Source organism: Limanda limanda, chromosome 4 (genome assembly GCF_963576545.1).
Source record: "Limanda limanda chromosome 4, fLimLim1.1, whole genome shotgun sequence".
Classification (NCBI taxonomy): Eukaryota; Metazoa; Chordata; class Actinopteri; order Pleuronectiformes; family Pleuronectidae; genus Limanda; species Limanda limanda.
In genome coordinates this window covers 6,450,240-6,470,386 of record NC_083639.1, presented here as the reverse complement: position 1 = coordinate 6,470,386, position 20,147 = coordinate 6,450,240, and the positions used below count along the sequence as shown (strand labels likewise).

The 20,147-nt window shown below is 41.9% G+C and overlaps 1 protein-coding gene across 1 annotated transcript in view; it reads left to right on the top strand.

The window, feature by feature from the left end:
- megf6b (multiple EGF-like-domains 6b) overlaps nucleotides 1-20,147 on the top strand; it is a 58,339-nt gene that overhangs the window by 8,096 nt on the left and 30,096 nt on the right. The window contains exon 4 of the mRNA XM_061069247.1: nucleotides 3,600-3,704. Within this exon, the coding sequence (XP_060925230.1) occupies nucleotides 3,600-3,704 (105 nt within the window). The remainder of the gene's footprint in view (nucleotides 1-3,599; nucleotides 3,705-20,147) is intronic.

Here is a 20,147-nt window from a genome sequence, read left to right as displayed (position 1 = left end):
TTTAGAAACAAATTATATAATATGTAACGATTCTTCATTAAAATTTCCAAAAACCACAAGGAGGAAAAGCACACTGCTAGCCAGTTAGCCAGTTCTCGTTTCTTTCCTTCCACTGTTTGATTTTAGTTTGTTTTGTTTTGCTGCCTAACGTGAAAAAAAAATGAATACATGACCTCATCCGTGAACATTAAGTGCACCTGAGGCACGGCAATGTTGGTGAAGACAACAACTCCAATGATCCCTAGCTGCTTATCGACATCATCAAACTAGGTACTTTGTTATTGATTTTATTGAGAGATCCGTAGTGGCTGAGGTTACATATTGTTTAAATGGCATCAAGGAAGATGATTTAACAGATTTTATAGATTTGTCAACTGGTAAATTAGGGGATGAATAAGTTTACAAAAAAGTTTTTTCTGTTTGAAACAGTGGTTGGAATAAATGAGACTGCAGAAAACTGTCCAAATGTTACTGCATATACAGAAAGTTTCCTGTTTAGTCTGAGTGATATGCATGCCATCATTCTGTCTTATTCACATCCCCGGACATTATAAAGAAAAAGAGAAAGAATATATCAGGTATAACTATTTGATATAAGGGTATCTTTTATTTGTGAAGTGACAGAATTGATATTTCATCAGGTAACCTTTAAGTAAAGATGAAAATAAGAGTGTTATAAACACACAATATGATGTAGGAAAGAGCCCCAGATATTCTAATGGTTGGGTCTTGCCCAATAAGACATTTTTGCTGAGCATTATTGTGCCTCCTTTGTCGAACCGACCTGGTGTCTTGCTCAAATGGTATTTAAATCTTTCAAAGAAACCTGTCAGCGATCATCTGACAGAGCTGGCCCTGGTTTTCACTGGAACTCTTTGAAATGACACATTCCTCTGTGAAGCAAAACATGATTTGTTGCCTCAAAATACAGTGCAGGGCTCCGCGCGTACCAATTACGGCACCAAACGGAGCCCTGGCGCAGGGCCTTTGTGTCTGTGAATTGTCCTAAATGCGGTCTCCCTCTGGGCCGCACTCTGGGGGTTAAACGGATTGACGGAGCCTTGACAAACAAGGCCGCCTCTCTGCTTGGATGTGATCGTCCCCTTCAGAAGCGGTGACACCTGCTTGTTTGTTTTTCAGTTTCTCGCCGCGAGCCGCTGACCCCTGCTCTCTGGCTGTCTCTGCCTTTTTGGGGAAGCTGCTAAATCTTCTCAGAGAAGGTGTCTTTGTAATAGAGTTGAGGCATTCATAGCCACAGATGAGCTGGGTTTTGTGCCACGGTGCATGCCACATTATGGAATTATTTCAGGGAAGATTAGGCGGGGGCTCAGGGCGGGGGTGGCTAAAAAATACCCTGGTCAGATGCCAGAAATCCTGTGTCTCACATCTCAGAAAGTCAAGGGTATGGTTTCCACATGTTGTCTCTTAAAGAAGTTTCCCCAAAGTGACTCGAAGGGACATCTGACCTCGAACTTTGTTACTTGTGATTGAGTTCATCTCCAGCTTTTTCTCAGGAATGTCCCTCACAGCTGGATGTTTTATATCATTGTCCCGAAGAATTTGGATCCAGTCGAAACTGTGCAATTAAAGCTGACCACTGTGTGATGCTTTCTTATTTTTTTTTTTCTTCTGCTCGTCTCTCATCTGCTGCTTTCACCACATCAAATCTCCCTCACATGAGATAAGTGGGGATAGTTGTGTTACAGTACGCTGAAGCACTGCAGCGTATCGCAGACACACTGTCCACAGGGACTGGAAGTCATCATGGGCAGATTAGCAGTGGTGAGAGGGTCTTCCTGCTGGAGTACGGTTTCAGAGGGCAAAATGTAAGATTATTAGTTATCGAGCACAACATGGGTTTCTAATGTTTGCAGGGTGTTCCGTGTTGACATTCTTGTTTTGGCTTGTGTTTTGCACAGTGCAGTGTATGTTTATATGTTGGTTGTTTGTACTGTTGAGCAGGCGCCAGCCTTACTGGAATTCTGCTGAGAGACATGGGGTAATAACTTGGCTCATTTGTCATTAGTCCTCGTCTATTGTCTGGAAATGTAATTCTAATGTTATTCCTCGTGGCTGCCATCTGTAAATACAGCCTGTACTTACACACCCTGAAGCACTTCATAATTTCCTCAGCACAGAGGCAAAGGTGAAATACCTTTTTATGTAACACTTTTCTTTCTTTGTGAAATCGATGAAATTAGTCTATGTCCCTTTCTAGAAAACAAGTCTTTTAGGCTGCAGATGTCATATAATGTGAGATTTCTTCTTTTATTTGATTTTTTAATACTAATTTACAATTTGCTTGACTGAACGATGAATGATCTGGTTGTTTCAGCACTCGCTGTCATAGCCATTTGCATTCTTCCTATTCAATTCAAATCAATAGATTGCACAACAAGGGAATTGGAAGATTTGTTGCAACTATACACTCAGTACAGAAAATAATTAGTTTATATAAAATAGCAACAATAAGAACAAAGATTATGTAAAGTTTAAATTTGTAGATTAAGCGGTTATTACAGAGTTTCTGATTGAGCAGTTTGGGCCACTCTAAATCATGACCGTATAAGGCCTGTAAATGGCGTCTGAGCATATATCACCTGGTCTGACGATGGGCTGAAGAATGTGTATCTGGCTCTCAGACGCTCAGTGAAACTGGCTGTCAGACGTTTTCTTCACAATCATACGAGGAAAGGACGGGCATTTAAATTCCTCCTGTGATTATACCTGGTCTGTGCTCCTTCACTCCATGTGTTGCCAGTCAGGAGGAGCAATGACAGACATCAATCCTCGAGACCTGTCATCACTAAGCACTGTACCCTGCCCAGCAGAGTGCAAACAACAGGCCTGGCTTAAACAGCTGTTTGACTTCCCAGGGATAGCAGACTCAGAACCCATGAGATACAGTGAGCGTCCGGCACACATGTACTGTACGTGCACACACAGCTTTAGGTGAAGAACTGTCATAATTAATGTGTAAGGTGAGCGTATGGAATGTGATGGTATACCTCTGAGGTGGATGCACATGTTTTTGATCTTCCTAGAGCCTCTCACTGTTTTTGTGTCCTGGATTCTTTGAATTTCACGTGGTAATGAGTGAGAGCAGTTTGAGTCACAGGGATTTATGGACGCACGGCCGTCGGCTGTGGTGGAAATGGACGAGACATTCTCACCCTGTGGCTATTTGATTTAGCCCCCTGATTTACACAAGCACTTCTGTATGATCACAGGTTGGGACAGTGATCAAGAGTTCACATTTCATTCAAAGAAAACACTTTTCCTTGAAAGTCACACACACCAATTTTGCCAGTCGTGTTAAACACTGTGTTTCTCTGAAGATAAAGTTTCATTTAGCCTAGAGCCTGATTATCTGCTCAAAAGGAACCAAGTGATGGATTCCTCTTACACAGGAGAGTGTGAATGAAGGACAATCAAGGCTCCACTTTAGGGAACAGGCGATGATGAGGCTTTGATAGAAAGAGGTCACTGTTTCAAAATGCAGATGTCGACATCTCCTGGTAACAGCCAGGTGTCTGCTTTGCTTTGCTCACCTATTTTGTCCTGTCTCTCTTCTCTCTCACCTGTCTGTCCACGTGCAGCTGTGTGCAGCTACGGTGTGTGCTTCAACGGGGGCCATTGTCGGGTTGGTTCCACCCAGCTCTGTGACTGTCCTGCAGGCTTCAATGGACCCAGCTGCCAGTATGGTGAGTACCAACATCCCCACTGTGTTTCTTAAGCTGTTCGCAGACATGAAATCTGGTAAATGATCTAGTGTTCACCTTTCACACATGAAGAACACAGCAGGCGTTTGTCTAAATCAGACGTGTACACTACACACCAATGGGAACATTCAGATGAGGAACATTTCCGGAGGATTCATGTGAGGGGTGGCGTCTGAGTAGAGGATGCAGGAGGCAGAACGTATAACGTACAAACTCTGCTGCAGAAATCAATTTGTTTTTGTTTACATCTGATCAGCATCGGCCCTCATTGTCAAAATCTCGCGAATCTCGTTGTCTTTCCATGTTGACGTCTTCGTCAACATGGAAAGACAGTTTAGTATAGTTTTGTATTCTGCCATGTGTATTCTGCCGTGTGTTAGAGACGTCTAACACACGGCAGATATTGACATGTTGACATCCACAAGTCAACTTGCTCACTCTGACATTTTCCTGACATCTTACTTGGCTTGTGGCAGGAACATTTCTGGAAAATGTCTGGACCAACTGACTCAGACATTTGTGTTCTTAGATACAGCCCCTCTCACGAGTTCAGTGCATGTCTGAAAGCAGAAGTTTGTTTTTGTTGAATCTGCCACACTCAAGCTATTTTCGGGTATTGAGTGTAGAAATAAAATGTTCAATTATTTTGTTTGTGTTGTCAGCATTTAACACATTTCATTTTCTCATCTCTTGTCAGTTGTGTGGTATGAATTCTAGAAATATAGCTTCAGTAAAAACAGGAACCCTTAAAAAGTCCTCACAAACTGATTGATAGTTCAATGATCGCATTTTACCATTTGATTCATAAAAAACCTTTGGCTCTTTGCTGGAGCCTGTTTTTCTGATCCGCTTCACTCAGCTCTCCAAGCTGCCTCGCTGAGCTCCGTTTAAGAGATCGCATTTCTCTTCGAGTGATTGAGAATCTCCTCACATAAGCATTTAGTTTTTTTTCTTACCAGCAGCCCAACTATTTAATCAGCAACTCCATTGTTCAATTTGCTGTTGAAGTACAAAACAGTGGAGGATTCTGTTGTTTTTCTGATAGCACCACACGACAGGAAATTCCTCTTTGTGTAACCTATTTAGCAGAATCATCCATCTCTCCCTCCGGTCAGACCAGACAACACTGACTTCTGTTGCATAAGAGTAGAGACAACTGAACATCCTGGTTCCTTTGTTTCACGATGGTCTGACCGGACCTTACACTCTCCGACCAGCATCTAATATCTCCCAGCTCACCCCTGCTTTTAGACATGCACTGAACTCCGGACAACCCTTGCGATTTATTGGATGTTTACAACTTCCTTAAAGTGATAATTTCCTTATGGATTTGGACTATTGGTCCCAAAAAGATATTTGTTAAACTATTATCAAACTGCTTTTAGACATGCACTGAACTCTGGGCATTTTCTTGAAATTTTGTGGAGGGGCTGTTTGTGTGAACGCAAATGTCAGAATCAGTTCAGACTGTCTGAGTGAGCCTATGTCAGAATACAGTAGGAAAATGTGGATTAAAAAGAAGAGCCATACACGTAGAAGATGTTGACAAAGATTTTAAGTTGAAAAGACAATGAGATTTTCTAGGTTTTGACAATAATGGCCGACGCTATAGTTGATGTGCTGTAAACAAAAACACATGATTTCCTCCGTGGAATTTATTCAACATGTCCTGCCTCCTACATGCTCTACCCAGGTTTGTCGTGTCGTGACAGTCTCATGTTGCTCTCCTGGACAAATGTCCAGACTCAATTTTCCTAAAATGTCCCAACGTTTGTTTGGCTTAGCACAAAACTTACCTCCATCAACAGACTGTTTTCTGTGGAGTTCTGTGGTTTGACAGTGATGTCCCCTTACATACAATACACCCACTTCCTGCTTGGATACTATAGGACTGATGATCAAGCCTTGGGAAATCGGGCACTTACAGCCCCTCCATATGATTAGAGCTCTCGCTAGCAGCTAAGCTGACCTAGCTTACTTCTGATTTCTTCATGCTTGAATAAAAGACTTAATCATAAGGACTGAGGATCCATGAACACACAATGAGGTGCTGCCGAGCAAAGCTTAAGACCACTGGACGTGAACATGCATGACCTGATGGGCCTAGTGGAGGTCTTTAAGAAGATTGGAACCATGTGTTGAACCTGATCAGTGCTACATTAAAGAAACACGTTTAACCAGAGTTATACCTGTAAACAGAGATACAAGTAGTAGACTCGGCACAAATACCCAGGAACAAGGTTATTGGGTTTGAATCCCGTGTTATATCGGTGGATTGACACATGTGTTGGTGCTTTCATTTATTGCATGTACTGTATGTTGTGTAGGATGCCAGCCCTCCTTGATCTCAGCAGTAGCAGCTCATCAGTCACTGCAGAACACTGGTGCATTTTTCCCTGACACATAATGATGTACAGTTCAGTAACAACTGTATCACTGTTTTAGTACTGAAGCAAGGGCTGGTGCACATGAGGGGGGGGGGGGGGTAATTCTCTTTATTCTTCACTCTTGACAGTGGGAGACAACGTTTATGTTCGTCTGCTGGATGCTGCTCCGCCAAACTCATAAAAAGTGAATTGTGAATCTAACGTTCAACACTGACATGTTCAGTAAACCATAATTTCTGAGGAATGATATGTTATTTAGAACTCTTCTTGACTATATATAAAATACAAGATGCATAGCTGCATTCGGTGTAATTGAAGTTTCGTCTATCATCTGCTGTTGAAGTGAGATTTATTGTGTATGAGAGAGACATCAATTTATAAGTCTAGGCTTTTGTGGAAAGAAACTCAACGGAACTACAATGGAACTTTGTAGATTGTATACCTGCCCAACAGTCCTCTTATGAAACCACTTTTAATTGGAATTAAATCAAACAAACCAACCAACAAACGATGAGGAGTGAAACCCTCCTTGGTGGAAGTAATGAATCAGGGAGGAGAGAGAGTGGACATTATCAGGAATCAGTCAAAACATCGTCCCATCAGACAAATAATTAAAAAAAGGAAGCGAAAGAGAAATATCTTGTGTACGATTTTATTTATTGGTCTGATATCTGAACAAGTCTTAGGATTCCTGTTTCTGACATCAAACCTCCCCCCCAAGACACCAGAACATTAACCTGTCAAACACATTTATTGGACGAAAACACACAATAATGAGTTCCAAAATAAATAAATAAATCTTATCAAATGAAAACATGTCTCTTCTCTGCAGTTTTGGCTTTCGAAAAATAAACAGTGCTGTTGAAACTCAAACAGTTTCGATCATGCTGTCAACACATTTCACTGTGTCTTTTATTCGTGGTTCTTATTTTAAACCACGGAGCAGAACATAGATAAAGGACATAAAAGTGTTGCTGTCACCAGTTGTTTCTCGAGTGGGAGAAGTACAGTAGGGACTTTGGCACAACGTCAACCTCCTGTTATGTGCATGAAACGTCAGCAACACTTGTAGTATTGAGAGCTTATCACACGACGGATGTGATTTGGCCTTTGGCCTTACTCAAGACCATTTTTTGAATTCCATCAACGCACACTGTCCTATATCAACTGTAGGAAACCAAAGCCAGACATCAACTTCAGACATGTCCGGACAACCGGGTCTGGACTTTCTCCGGTGTTTGCCTTTCACATGTGAGGAACACAGCTGGAGATTATGTGGGTAAGATGCCCTTCAGACAAATGAGTATTCAAGTGATGTCCGGACAGAACAAGCATGAGGCAGGACATGATGCCGTCTACATGCCGACTCGGGATGCGATGAATTCTCCCGACAATATCCTGTTGTATTCTCACATGTGCTCATGGAGAATGTCCGGAGCAACTGACTCAGTGATTTACATTCTCACGTAAAGCCCCTCCGGAAAATTTCTGGACAAATCCTGGAGTTCCGTGTTTGTCTGAAAGAAGCTCAAATCATTATTCCCTCAACTATCTCTGCATCCCATCACGGTCTCCATCCCTTTCAGCTCTGCCTCTGGGTGACACTGTTTGATATCAGCGCAGACATCAGCTCTCCTCCTTCCCTGTAATTGTGATCCAGAAGCATTGTTCTGCATTGTGAATGATAGCTGTCGTGAATGGGTACCTAGGGGCCCCATGCTGGTGGAGATAGAGCTATGCAGCAGACCCCCACACCCTGATCCTCCCTACTATTGGTCCGTAAACAGTCTGGCAGTTATATTGCTCCTTGATTGGCACTGAATGGGCTGCAGGACGAAGGGCGTAGGGCCCCGAGTGACTCCGCCTGACCAGGGGCAACAATTTGGGATGATGGGAGTGGGACACAGGCAGGAATAGTCTCGCAGCTGTCCGCTTTTTTTCCCCTGCATGGGCCAAACACAGGTCATGTCAGAGTCAAGAGTCGTGAGGGCAATGGCAATAGCTGCGGGGTGAGTACAAAGTGGATCGGTGGTGAAAGAGCGATTCATAGAGTGATGGCTCTGATATATTGTTCCAACATAATGAAGAACACTCTGCGGTGGTCGGACACATATCATTTGCTTGTTGCGCTGTCACTTTTTGTGGGCCCTGGATAAATAACCTCCGTGGTTGTGCGGATGAGGCCACGGCTGCTCTCAAATGCGGATGTTATAATTCAGTTACGGCTGCGGTCCACATGCTTCACACAGCTGTCAGTCACCGCTTGTTCTCTTGTCATGTCAGCAAAGAAAAGCCGAAGCCGAGATTGTGGTTGAAGACAGCCGCACTTCACTCCAAGATTCCCTCATCGTTTAATCTCCACAGAGCGTTCTCGGCAGCATTCCTCCGCACTCGCGTGTGACGATGTCCCCTCGATGTGCGTTTGATGTGGTTCCTCCATGTTTGTGTACAGCGATTGGTGTGTGTGTGTTTATGACGTTCAAAGGGGCCAATTAGTGCCATGTTCGCAATACTTCTATGAGGCTGTCATCTGTTTTTCTTTTTAGTAGCGTGGTATCTCAGTGATGTACAAGGCGGTAATTACTTTTTTGTGTCTTGACTCTGTTGTAAGACAACAGCTGGAGCCTGGAGGCTCTTCAGGTCAATTCAAACTCAATAAATCCCATTTGTCTGAGCAACACAAACCATATCAGACATTGATATCAGACATTATGACAGATTCGCTCATTTAAAGGTTGACTAATTGGACATGACTGATGGAAACTTGTAAGGCGAAGTCATTGCAGTTGTGTAAATAACTTTCCTGATGGGAGAAGTTTTAACAGAGATGTGACTGATGGTATTTATTATTCAAGTATTGTAAGGTCTTTGAAAAAAAACTTCCTTCTGGGATTTTCTGTCAAAGTTGCCACAATTTTGAAGAGGGAGTGATCTGGAGGGGCTGTATGTGAGAATGCAAATGTCCATTAGTCCAGATGTTTACCGTAATCAATGCAAAAGTGAAAAAACAGAGACAATACAAATATCTCAAGATGAAAAATAGGTGGCACACATGTAGAAGATGCCCACGAAGACTTCAGCTGGAAAGACTGGACAAGAATCATTGTCAGTGTTCCGTAAACCAAACAAAAAACTGTGATTTTTTCAGCGGGACTCATACTTCACACACTTACCCAGACACCACAGCTCACCTGAATGGACATTTTCCTGTTATTGTTAACACGTCTGATTCAGGTAATCTCCTGCTGCATTCTTCATCTATATAAGGCAAACTCTGGACCTAACTAAAGCTCAGGAAAGATCATTTTCAGAACTTTAGTGTCTCTTCTGCTCTGGAGTCTCTTTTGTAAAAGCTCTCTGCCCTGTCTGTGCCTGACGTATTCAGTATCCCGCCTGTCATCAGCAGACAAGTGGTATCCACTGGGATCAACAGCCTCCGAGGCTTTTAGACCTCTGGCAGGGCAGATGTCTTCATACCAGCTGACATCTGGGCTCAGCCTCAGACAGACAGACGGATGAACAGAAAGGCAGGCAGACACTCTTTGTTAACACAAAACTTAACTGTCTCAGCTCGAGAATCGTTAGATGTCTTAAAGCTGACACGTGTTTCCTACTCTGAGATGAAGTTAATGATATATCAAAAACATGAATGGATATTGTCATGAATTGGAGGGGTCAGTAATACCAACATTTAAAATACAGTCGTTCCCACAGGTTCAACAGGCTTTTGTTTGTTGATAATATCAAGATCTCCAACTGTGACATATTTTACTGACAGAGCTGTTACAGTTTTTTTTCTGAACCACATAAGCTAATTTCTTGGCTGTGTAATCGTTGTGTTGCCAGGAGGACCAACTTGTTCTCAGCATCACTCAAGCACAGCCTCTACTCTATGGCTGTCATTATCATTATTCCGTAATGTTTGCTTCAAAGCAGCCTCCCAGTCTGTTGAATTTTAAGCCCCTTCTGTTAGTCAGTGTCAAGGTTAGTAAATCATACCAACTGACAAGCTGCATTCATCCACCAATATTATTAATGAGTTGGAGGAAGCTTCTTGGTCTGATCTTACAAAAATAACTGACTTGAAACTCCTGTATTTCTAAACAAATAGAACGTGGTTTTAAAGGGGGAAAATACTAAGAACATAAATCCAAATCGTCTATTTTCTTGGCTGTGTCAAGTGTTGACCTTGGCCAGAGGCTTCACGTTTTCAGGTTGTCTATACCTCTCAGGAATATGTTCTCAGGAACTCCATGAGCAGAATTTATTACGTGGACTGGATGATGGATGAACCGATTCGATTCCGGTGGTCAAAGGTCAAGGTCACTGTGACCTTTCATTCTTCACATTCTTGTGGACGTGATACATCAGAAACGCTTGGACAGAGTGTCCGTACATTCCCTTAGTCTAAAGATGATCTCATGAGAATAAGTTGGTCAAAGGTCAAGGTTACTGTGAACATGACATAACTCAAGAATCCATGCGCTAATTCTGTTAAAAATAGATTGAATACCTGATTATATTCCTCCAAAGTTCTAATATGATGAAAACAAGGTCTTTTTTTGTGAAATTGTTTTCTTTTGTGACACATTTGCACAAACACAATTTTAAAGACCAGACCACTGTGGTTTAGGGGCAGATATGGAAGCTATGGAGCCTTTTCCCAAGAAAGATTAACAGTACAGAAGTTGAGTATGATATCTTCAGAGTTATATTCAAGCTTATAAACAGTTGACTGAAGCTCTTGATAATAAGGTCAGGCATGTCTTTGGAGCCTGTTGGAGCATGAAGTGAACCCTCCACAGTCTAGTGGTCGAGGTGCTGAGAAAAGACACAGTGGGAACTCGGTGATAAACCACAGAGAAAGAACTCAGAGATCCTGCTTTATATCCACAGAAAATAAGAAGAAAATAACTTAATGACGTAAAATGTATATTAAATTTATAAAATAATGCAAATATCGAAGATTGACTTGTCTACACCTATCTTAGACGGTACAGTGTTGCATTAGTAATAATAACACAGTAATAAATGACATCCTTTAAGTGCTATTTTACTTACGTTTTTTATTTTCTTATACCTAAAGTAATTTTTCTGATACATTTGTAACTTTAATTTGGATATGTTAAATGTAATTTGCACACGGGTATTTCCACTTTTACCTTGCTAAAGCCCCTGAACACCTCTTCCATCAGCTGCAGTTACCCCTACTACAAATCTAATTGTGTTTTAAAAGGAAGGAGAGAGAGACCGAACAGTGCAGGATATTCGAATCTGCATTTTTTGTTGGATGCTTGTTAGCACGGTTGCAAGGTCAGGGCAGCAACCCTTGGGCTATTGTGAGAAGTGATTGTCTTGTTAAAGGACACTTGTTGAGTTCTACACAAACTTTGACATAGGGTCGTCTGGTTGTGCGACTAAATATAAAAAAAGGCCCGAAGTACCTCTCTGTAATGTGACAAGAAAAGTCCTTATTTTGCAGTTTAAAAGGAGTTAAGATAGTGTATTTTAATTCATATGGGACTTCTCTCATGTGACTGATCCACATCATATTCCTGGTTGCTGTCCTCACTGTGTTTCCTCTTCATTGTGTTGAACGTTTCATGTGCGCTTCAGTTTATCTTGAGACAGAGATGAGTACAGTCCATGAGGTTGATTTCAGATGTGGCTCTCCTCTGCTCCTCCTCTAATAACTATCCTAGTCTGCAATTAAAGTTCAGCACTGGTCTTTCCCCACACTAACAGCCCATCTGCTTGTTGTAACCTGCCTCTTTGTCTCCGCTGTTCTGTAACTGCTTCACGCTTGTTTCATTTGGATAAATCTCTTACATCTCTGCTCACGAACATGTCTCATTCATGCAGGGTTTACTCCTGGTAAGACGTGTAAACCACTGTATTAGGCTAAATGTGACCAACACGTATATCTTCTCACATTTCACAGATAGTTAACACATTAGTGGCATATGGGGGGGGCGAAGTTTGTGTGTTTTTTAAAATTTTATTTCAATGAAGTGACATTTTCTTTCTAGCCCTTCAAATTGGACGATTACTAAAGATTACAGGAAGCTGCTATTAGTGGAATTGGGCTTAATTCATCTGATTTATGATGTTTCTCCTTCTGGACTAAGATTGCACAGGGGCAGAAAGGTCAGAGGTCAACCAACATGTGGACCCAGTCTGTGGCTGGAACACCCACAGCTGGACTCGTGGGTTATGAACAGCAGAGATGCAACACAACATCACTGTTGCTCATCGTGGCCTGTACAGAGACTGACAGTGACAGGAGGGAGCAGCGGCGACACAGATGGTATCTTTCAGGTTTTTTGGGGTGGGGGGGTGGGCAGGTCCGCAAGGGTCACGTTGTAGAAAAGAACATCCCTTTACCAGATGTTGAAACCATTTCACACATGCCTCTAACACTGGCAAGAGGACAAGTTTGACTGTCAGTTGATTAGTGAGGCTAAGTACAGTATGTAGTGTATCTGCTCCCTTCATGTCTGAGGAATGTAATTAGAGAGATGTTTCAGTGGACCGGCCTTGGAACCTCCCCATTGTAAAAATAAAGCCCTGAACTCTCAGTCACATTGAATGTTTTTTTTTAACACAGATGAAGAAAAAACATTTGAGGAACCTCCAAGCTGAGCCGGCTGAGCACTTAGGACGTGAGGAAGTTCCCCGAAAATGAAAGACACGTGCATGCTGTGGTCTTAATGGCTGGAAACAGGACGAGCTCTTTGCTCCAGCATTGATGTACAACATGACTCCATTGTCATGATTCGTCAGTGTGCCTGATCATTTTGTCATTCCTTCTTTTACTAAGGATCAGTGAAAGAAGATGTGCTCTCAGGTGTATTGTTATAAAGTCTGTCCTTCAGGAAGACAAGGAAGTGGAAGAGATTCCAACATAAGGAGAATGTGAGACTGTTTCACTCTGATCTTGTTGGGTCCAAACCCTCGGACATTTCAGTTCAAGGGTTCCTAAGACAATTCTCCAGAAAAAATGGAAAAATAGAGGTCTTCCAGATCAAACATAAACCAAGGTTAAATTTGTTTGCAGTGTGAAAAAAAGTTTTTGAATTGTTTGGAGTTTCGGACGAATTGCAGGAAATTGAAACAGCATTAAACAAGAAATGATGAAGAAGAGGATTGCTTGTAGTCTTCGTCACCAGTGACATATGTTTGAACGACGAGAAATGAAATTAAAGGAGGTGAACCGATTCATTCATTTTCTCAATTTAAATGGAAAGATGCACTTTATAATAAAAGAAAGCGTAAAAAAATATCCAAATTGAAACCACACCTCACGTCAGACACGCGCCCCTCTACAAACTTATCAATGTCAATTATAGGTGTGGATGAGAGGATAAATGTATGTGTCATACAAACCAAAACTAACTGAATCAAATGTAAACAATGTCATAAAGACATGAAGCTTGCTCCAGACTTTCAAACCGACAGTGTTACAGCTATAGTGCTGTTGTTTTATCCATTTTATATTTCAATAGTAGATCACAAACTAGCTGCAATCAGTGCAAATCTACTTTGGCAGCTTCGCTTAATCATATAGATTCCAGGAAGATTTGTATTTTTCCTGTTTTCTCATGTTGTACATAAGACCTTGGAGGTGTCGGCGGGGGTTGAAAGACTTTTAACACTCGCTCATAATTCACCTCATTACCTTCCCGCTCCATGTGAGGCATGAGAGACATGTAGAGCTGTGAGATCTTAAAGCTGAGTGATTGTAAAGCTGTGAGCTTTCCAGCTGCAGCAGTTTGTCACAGACGGCTGGCGAGTCCATCCTCCCCTGAGAGGTCAAAGGTGTTGGACATTAGGGCAATAGGTTATATAATGATCACCACATTTGCTTTATTTGCTCTAAATCTAGTTGTTATACTTTTTAGGAGCATTTTTTCTAAGTGGGAGAGATGAAGCTGTAAAAGTCCACTGGCTGATAATGTGATGGTAAATGTCTTGAAAGAGCAGAAGAAGTTTAAATAACTGCAGCTTTTCCCTTTCCCTGTGTGATGGGTTTAACAGGCGGCTAGAAAGGCTGTGAACAGGTTGAAGTCTGCTTTTTTACTTTTATTTGAAGAGAAATACGACGTCTTAGGTGTTGACCTTTAAAAAACGCAAACTGAGGGTAAAGATACTTGTGAAGAGCGCTGTGTCAGGAACAGGTGGTCATGTGTTTTTTGACTTGCTTTTCATTACTTTAGATTTTTTAAAACACTTTACAACACAATTTCTCCCATCGGCTGTAAATTGGAGTTTAAAAGGGTCCTTCAAAGAATCAAGTGTCCTGTTTTTTGGACATATGAAGGTTTAATGACTTTCTTTGAGCGTTGTCATCAGTCAGAGTAGGGTGACTTCCAGAGGCCATGCAGAACAAGAATCTCCAAGCTAATGATTTCTATGATCTATTGTCCTGAACTCCTCGTTGATTCTTCCTATACATTTTTCAAAATTTGTGTACATTCCTTTTGCTTTTTACTCCATGCTTTGCTCTTTGAAACTAAACAGTAGGGATCTCGTTAAAGTCTGTAAATAATGATTATTTGCCACATTCGTTTATTTTTGATAATTTAGATCATCAGAATAATAGACATCAAAGCAACAAAAATCAAAGCAGTTAGAAATGCCCATCGTTTCTTTGATTAGTTATAACGTTAAATAGTGTAACAATGAAAATGGAGAAAAGTTGCAAATTCTCACTTCAAATATTTGTGTATTTTATTACAACTTGTCTCTTGTTCTTGATTAATTGATTTGTGAAAAATACAGCAAGGGTGAGGGACAATCAAAATTAATGGAAAATCAAAAAAAGCCATTGCCTGGTAACCCTTGAAGGATAAAGTCAGTCAGTCCTTCCTCTCCCTCTGTCGCCTCCTGAGAGCAGCTCTGTGTGTGTGAAGTCAGGAAAGGCATCTCTAATGAGAGGGAGTGCGTTGCAGTCGGAGGGTGGTGTACATCCTCGCCCACCTACCTGCCCATGCATCCTGCACAGCACCCTAATCTCCTGTAATTGCGCTGGGACTGGGCTCCCACCCGTCTCATTAGGCTCTTTACAGCATTCCTGATGAAAGGTCCCTCCTGGTCACGCTGGGGGCGAGGGCATCAAGTTTGTGCAAATTGGCAGTGACAAGAGTTTGCAAAATACAATTAGAGGAATAATCAGTGTGGACTGATCTCTTGATTTGTCGGTGGGACCTGGATTCTCCTTATCTCTGCTACCTTTCAGATCAGGGGAAGTTTCACATCTTTCTCTAATTTGACTTAATCTGCCTTTGCTGCCTTTGTTCCTCCTTATCAGCTCCTTGTATAATCCATGGAGCCAAACGCTTCACTTCTAATCTCTGTTTTTCCCTCCATCTACCACATTATCACCTCCGCGTATAATGTGTGGACTTTCTGTTCCAGTGCACAGCCGGAGTCTTACTGATGTCTTGTGAGGCGTGAAAAGCAGATGCTTATCGACATGTAAAAGCCATGAGACGGGTTCAGTCGACTTTCTCGTGTCAAAGGTTGTTTTTCTGGAAATTAGACTGTAGTTCGAGTCTCACTACTGTGGTTTATCCGGTTGTCATCTCACACTGCTGCGCTGGCTTTCTGCCTGTAGACATATTGCTCTCGTATTTCAGTCAGAGATCAGCAGAAACAGCTCTGCCCTTTGAGGGAGATCCCAACGAATCTGAACAGCAACAAATATACTGCTCAAGAAACCAATCTAAACCCAGCTCATTATTAAAATATTTATACATGGATAATATCTATATATAATAAAATCACATATATATGCCTCTTTGTTGTGCAGAGTGGTAGAAAAGTTTTATATACTTTATCCAACATTATTTTATAGTTATTATTATTAAAAAGTCTATTAATGTGATCATACATAGTACAGCATTACATCACCATATTAAACTAGTAGGGTACTACCAAGGCTTATGCTATCTCGCAATTTTAGAGAAAATGAAACCAGAAGCTGAAGTCCCTTTAAACTAAAACGAACCTGACAGCACAGGCCATGTTATGTTCCTCAGCTACACATTGGTGCTAGCTACTAGCTTTTTAACTTTGATCTGCCCCCTGATCAACATCAGAATTTAAATGGTTCTTCCCTGACCAATACCACATCCTTCCATCACGTTTCATGGAACATCTTACATTTAAACGTAGCCCCCTTGGTGGAGGAAGATATCAGGCTGGTGTTGCAGCCTGAGCGAGTGTTTTTGCCCGTTACACTTGAAATTCACTGGGGGCAGTTTAGCATTTGACAGCTGTACCTTTCAACTTTCTCTGAACAACTGTAAATCCATGTACTGTCACATTGGAGCATGTGAATCACAGCCTCTGTGTATTCCCTCCGTAAACCACAAGCATGAGGATCTGTCATGTCTCTGCCACCTTTTGGCCCCGTAGCAAAATGGCTCCCGGCAAGTTTTCGTCTGCTAAGGCCCTGTGCATACCACCGCGGCATATGTCACACGTGATTGAGAGGGAGACAGGCTAGAAACCACAACAAGTAATTTTTGGATTCCTGTTGGCCTCCATGTGTTGTCCCAGGCACTCGAGGCTTCTGGGTCAAAGACAGGTCCAGACATGTAGAGCACAGATAGAGGACACGCTAAGGGTCAGAGGGCAGCCGCCGCGAGGTCCACCAGGTATTTGTTCCTCATGTTCATGTTCAGTTATGGAAGTCATAAAACTTTATTCTGCAAACATGCATAGCTTCATACAGCTGACCTCCTTTGTTGGGGCAACAACCTGTAACTAATACTGAGAGTAAAAATGAGTGATGTCTTCTTAAACCTTCTGAAAGGACAAGACTTGTGTCTCCGTCAGACGTAGATTTTCAGTTTGAGGTGGTTCCTGCCGGGCGCACGAGCTGCGTCTCTGGGGATGAAGGAGTTATGGTCGTCCTAGTGATTCTGTGGTGAGGAAAAAATGAAAGCATCCATGAATGAGAGGCAGCTGGCCCCTTAGAATGGGGTTTACCACAGCATATAAACATACATGAGTTCTTGCACGGTGCTCAGACAGTCACTCTGCACATGTATGCACACACACACTCATAAGCTTAACTTGCAGCGCAGTGAAATGGATCATCAAAAACAGGAATTAGAGGTCTTTAGGGCTCAGAAGAGCAGAACGCTCACAAAACAAACTCAAACAGTGGATTGTAGTGCCTTTGATGTTGCACACTCAACTCCCTTGTTGCCAAATATGCAGGAATAATATGAGTTAAGGCTCAGTTGTCAGGTTAATAAGCTGCGCAGCGACTACAGAGTCGCGTGATTGATATTTGTACCCCTCAGAGTCAGTGAGCGTTTCTCTCAGCACAACATTCTGCTGCTCGTCTGTGGTTTTTTGTCAACACTCGCCTTAGGAAGACGAGTTGAATAACAACAAAATGCAACTGTATAAATAAGCAGATAAGCAGGAAACTGAGACTGTGTTTTCACATGAGAAATATAAAACAGGGAGAAAATAAATCACCATGGCTAAATTCAACTGTTTGACACACCTGTCAAGAAATTAAACACCTCCAGACATATCATCTCTACTCCTTCTGTATTTCTGCATTGTATCAATAATACGTTTTTAAGATCTGTAAAAGACGAGGGCTTAAACTAACTAACAAAAATTTTGATTGTTTGAGCTGTTTTCATCCACTAACTCTGGAAAACTGGAAAACTTTTCTGGAACATTATCTTTAGTTTGTATTTCACTGAACGCAGCAGGAGAACGTCTTGGTCAGACACGTTCACAACAATAGGAAAATGTCCAGAACATTCAGGGGGGGGGGGGGGTGGCGTCTGGGTGGAGGATGTAGGAGGCAGAGCATAACGTTTAAATTATGCTTTTTATCAACACTGGCCCTCGTCACCAAATAATAAAAACTATAAAATATAGTTTTGATACCAACAATCCAAAACCCTGAAATAATCCCTTTATCAAAATGAAACAATTTGAAAGGAAATAATCTCTTTAAAGTTGGAACCATCAACTTAATCACATTTAGGATCAGAAATTATTTAAATGTTTGTTTATTATCAAAAGTTGGTTCCTACTTTTCCTTCACAGTGTTTTTTGTTATCTTTACCAGAAGAGTGTCTGTGGAGTGATAAGAGTGTGTTGGGTATTTCTGGCTCACCACTGATGTGCGGTTTCTGTGTAATTACAATATTTTAAAAAAGGGAAAAGGAAGCAGTGTTTTAATGCCTTTACTGTAATGCCCTAGAGGAGACAGATTGTTAATGACCTCATGGAAACATTGGAGGTTAGTAAATTGAGGTGCAGACGTCTTAAACCTCAGTGGAGACAAATCCCAGAGGACCTAGTGTGGTTCGTCCTTTGTCATTAAAAGGTTGGTCTTTTTCTTAGCCTCTCTGGTTCCAGGAAGGAGCCACACCACGTCCGAATGATAGCGTCACTTAACAACAACTCAGCTGCCACACTGGCCACAATAACAAGGCTGGGGGGGGATTATTGGACTCTTTATACAGCTTAATTAGCATTCTGATGTGAGTCAGGGCAGTGAGGCTGTGTTAATATAAAGGCCACTTTGACAAGTTAAGTGTGCTCTTTTTAACACTCTGAATCACGATATGATGGCAGCTGTGTTTTAGTTTCATGATTAATGAGAGCACGTCAACTTCATAAACATACATGTGAACAGCTGGGCTGTTGTTAATGCAGCAGGGGGCACTGTTGAGCTTGAGCTCATAAATGATCATTTTATTTGTACAGGACCTTTCAAAACAGCCGCTACACAGTGCTTCAGGAAGAGGACGAATAAAAACAAATATTCAAAGCATCAAAGGCAATGTCATTTAAAATCAAAGACAGCAAATTATATAGAACAAAATCTGTTCCTGACATGACGACTCAGAGAGCTTTACAGTATAGTTTTAACATTTCATTCATACAGTCTATCTATTTGCAGCACTTTCTCTATCATACATCACTCATACATTGCCAGCTCAGCCAGTCAGGGGCGATATGGGTTCACTGTCTTGCCCAAGGACACTTCGGCAAGCGGACTGGGGTGACTGGGATTGCACTGCTGACATTCTGGTCAGTGGATGCCCCAACTTCTCCTGAGACACGGCCAAAACATAAGCAAAAGTTGAAAAGTATAATACAGTGAAGTTTTAGGCCTTCATCTGCCTCCTTTGGTCCGAAGTTAGGGGAAACGTGAAAGATAAGGAATAAAAAAAAAGTTTTAAAGATTTCCAGTGCCTGAATCAGTTGTGTATCATTCTCGTCAGCCATGTTTGAAAATCCAAACAATCGAGTTGTACACTTTTTTATATAAAAAAGATTTCACTAATCTTGAAAAAGTAATGGCCTCATCCTGACTTCACCTGGCACAAACCTGATGAGTCGTCCTGGTCTTCGCTCCTGTTTGCCTGCGGCCGACCTGTAAGAGATCCGGCCGCGAGCAGCATTACTTGAGAAACTTGAGAACTGAAGTACTTTCACCGTATGTAGACACAATGACCCAAACCTGCAGAGGTAACGCCGCATTAAACACTTTAAATGTATCTTTGGGATTCGACTCGAGGAACTGAATATCCAGCAAAACCCACGAGGAGTTAGAGAGTCCATAAAATAACTTTTCGAAAAACCATCATAAGCTCCCGTGAACATATTTCACTTCACGCTCTGGCAGAAGGTCAGGCAGCGCTGCCTGACACATAGAATAAAGCGAGCGTGTCCCCTACAATAAGCTTGTTCATGTTTTTTTTTTACTGGAGGTCAAAGGTGATGATGAGCTTCCTCTGAAGGAGTTTGAAGTAAATTGTCAGTTCCAGTCCGTAGCTGGTGACTTTGTTAGTCAGACAAGATGTTGACTGTGTTTCACCAGTTCTCACATGTGGAGGACAGGTTCGAGAAATCCTCTCCTGAGTCATCGTCTCAATGAAACCTCGGACTCCAACGCTTCTCATGGCGCCTCCGGCCAATCCCCGTCGTTACAGCACCTGGTAAATGGAAGCAGCTGTGGGGACGGTAGGGAATGCGACCAAGAATGAGC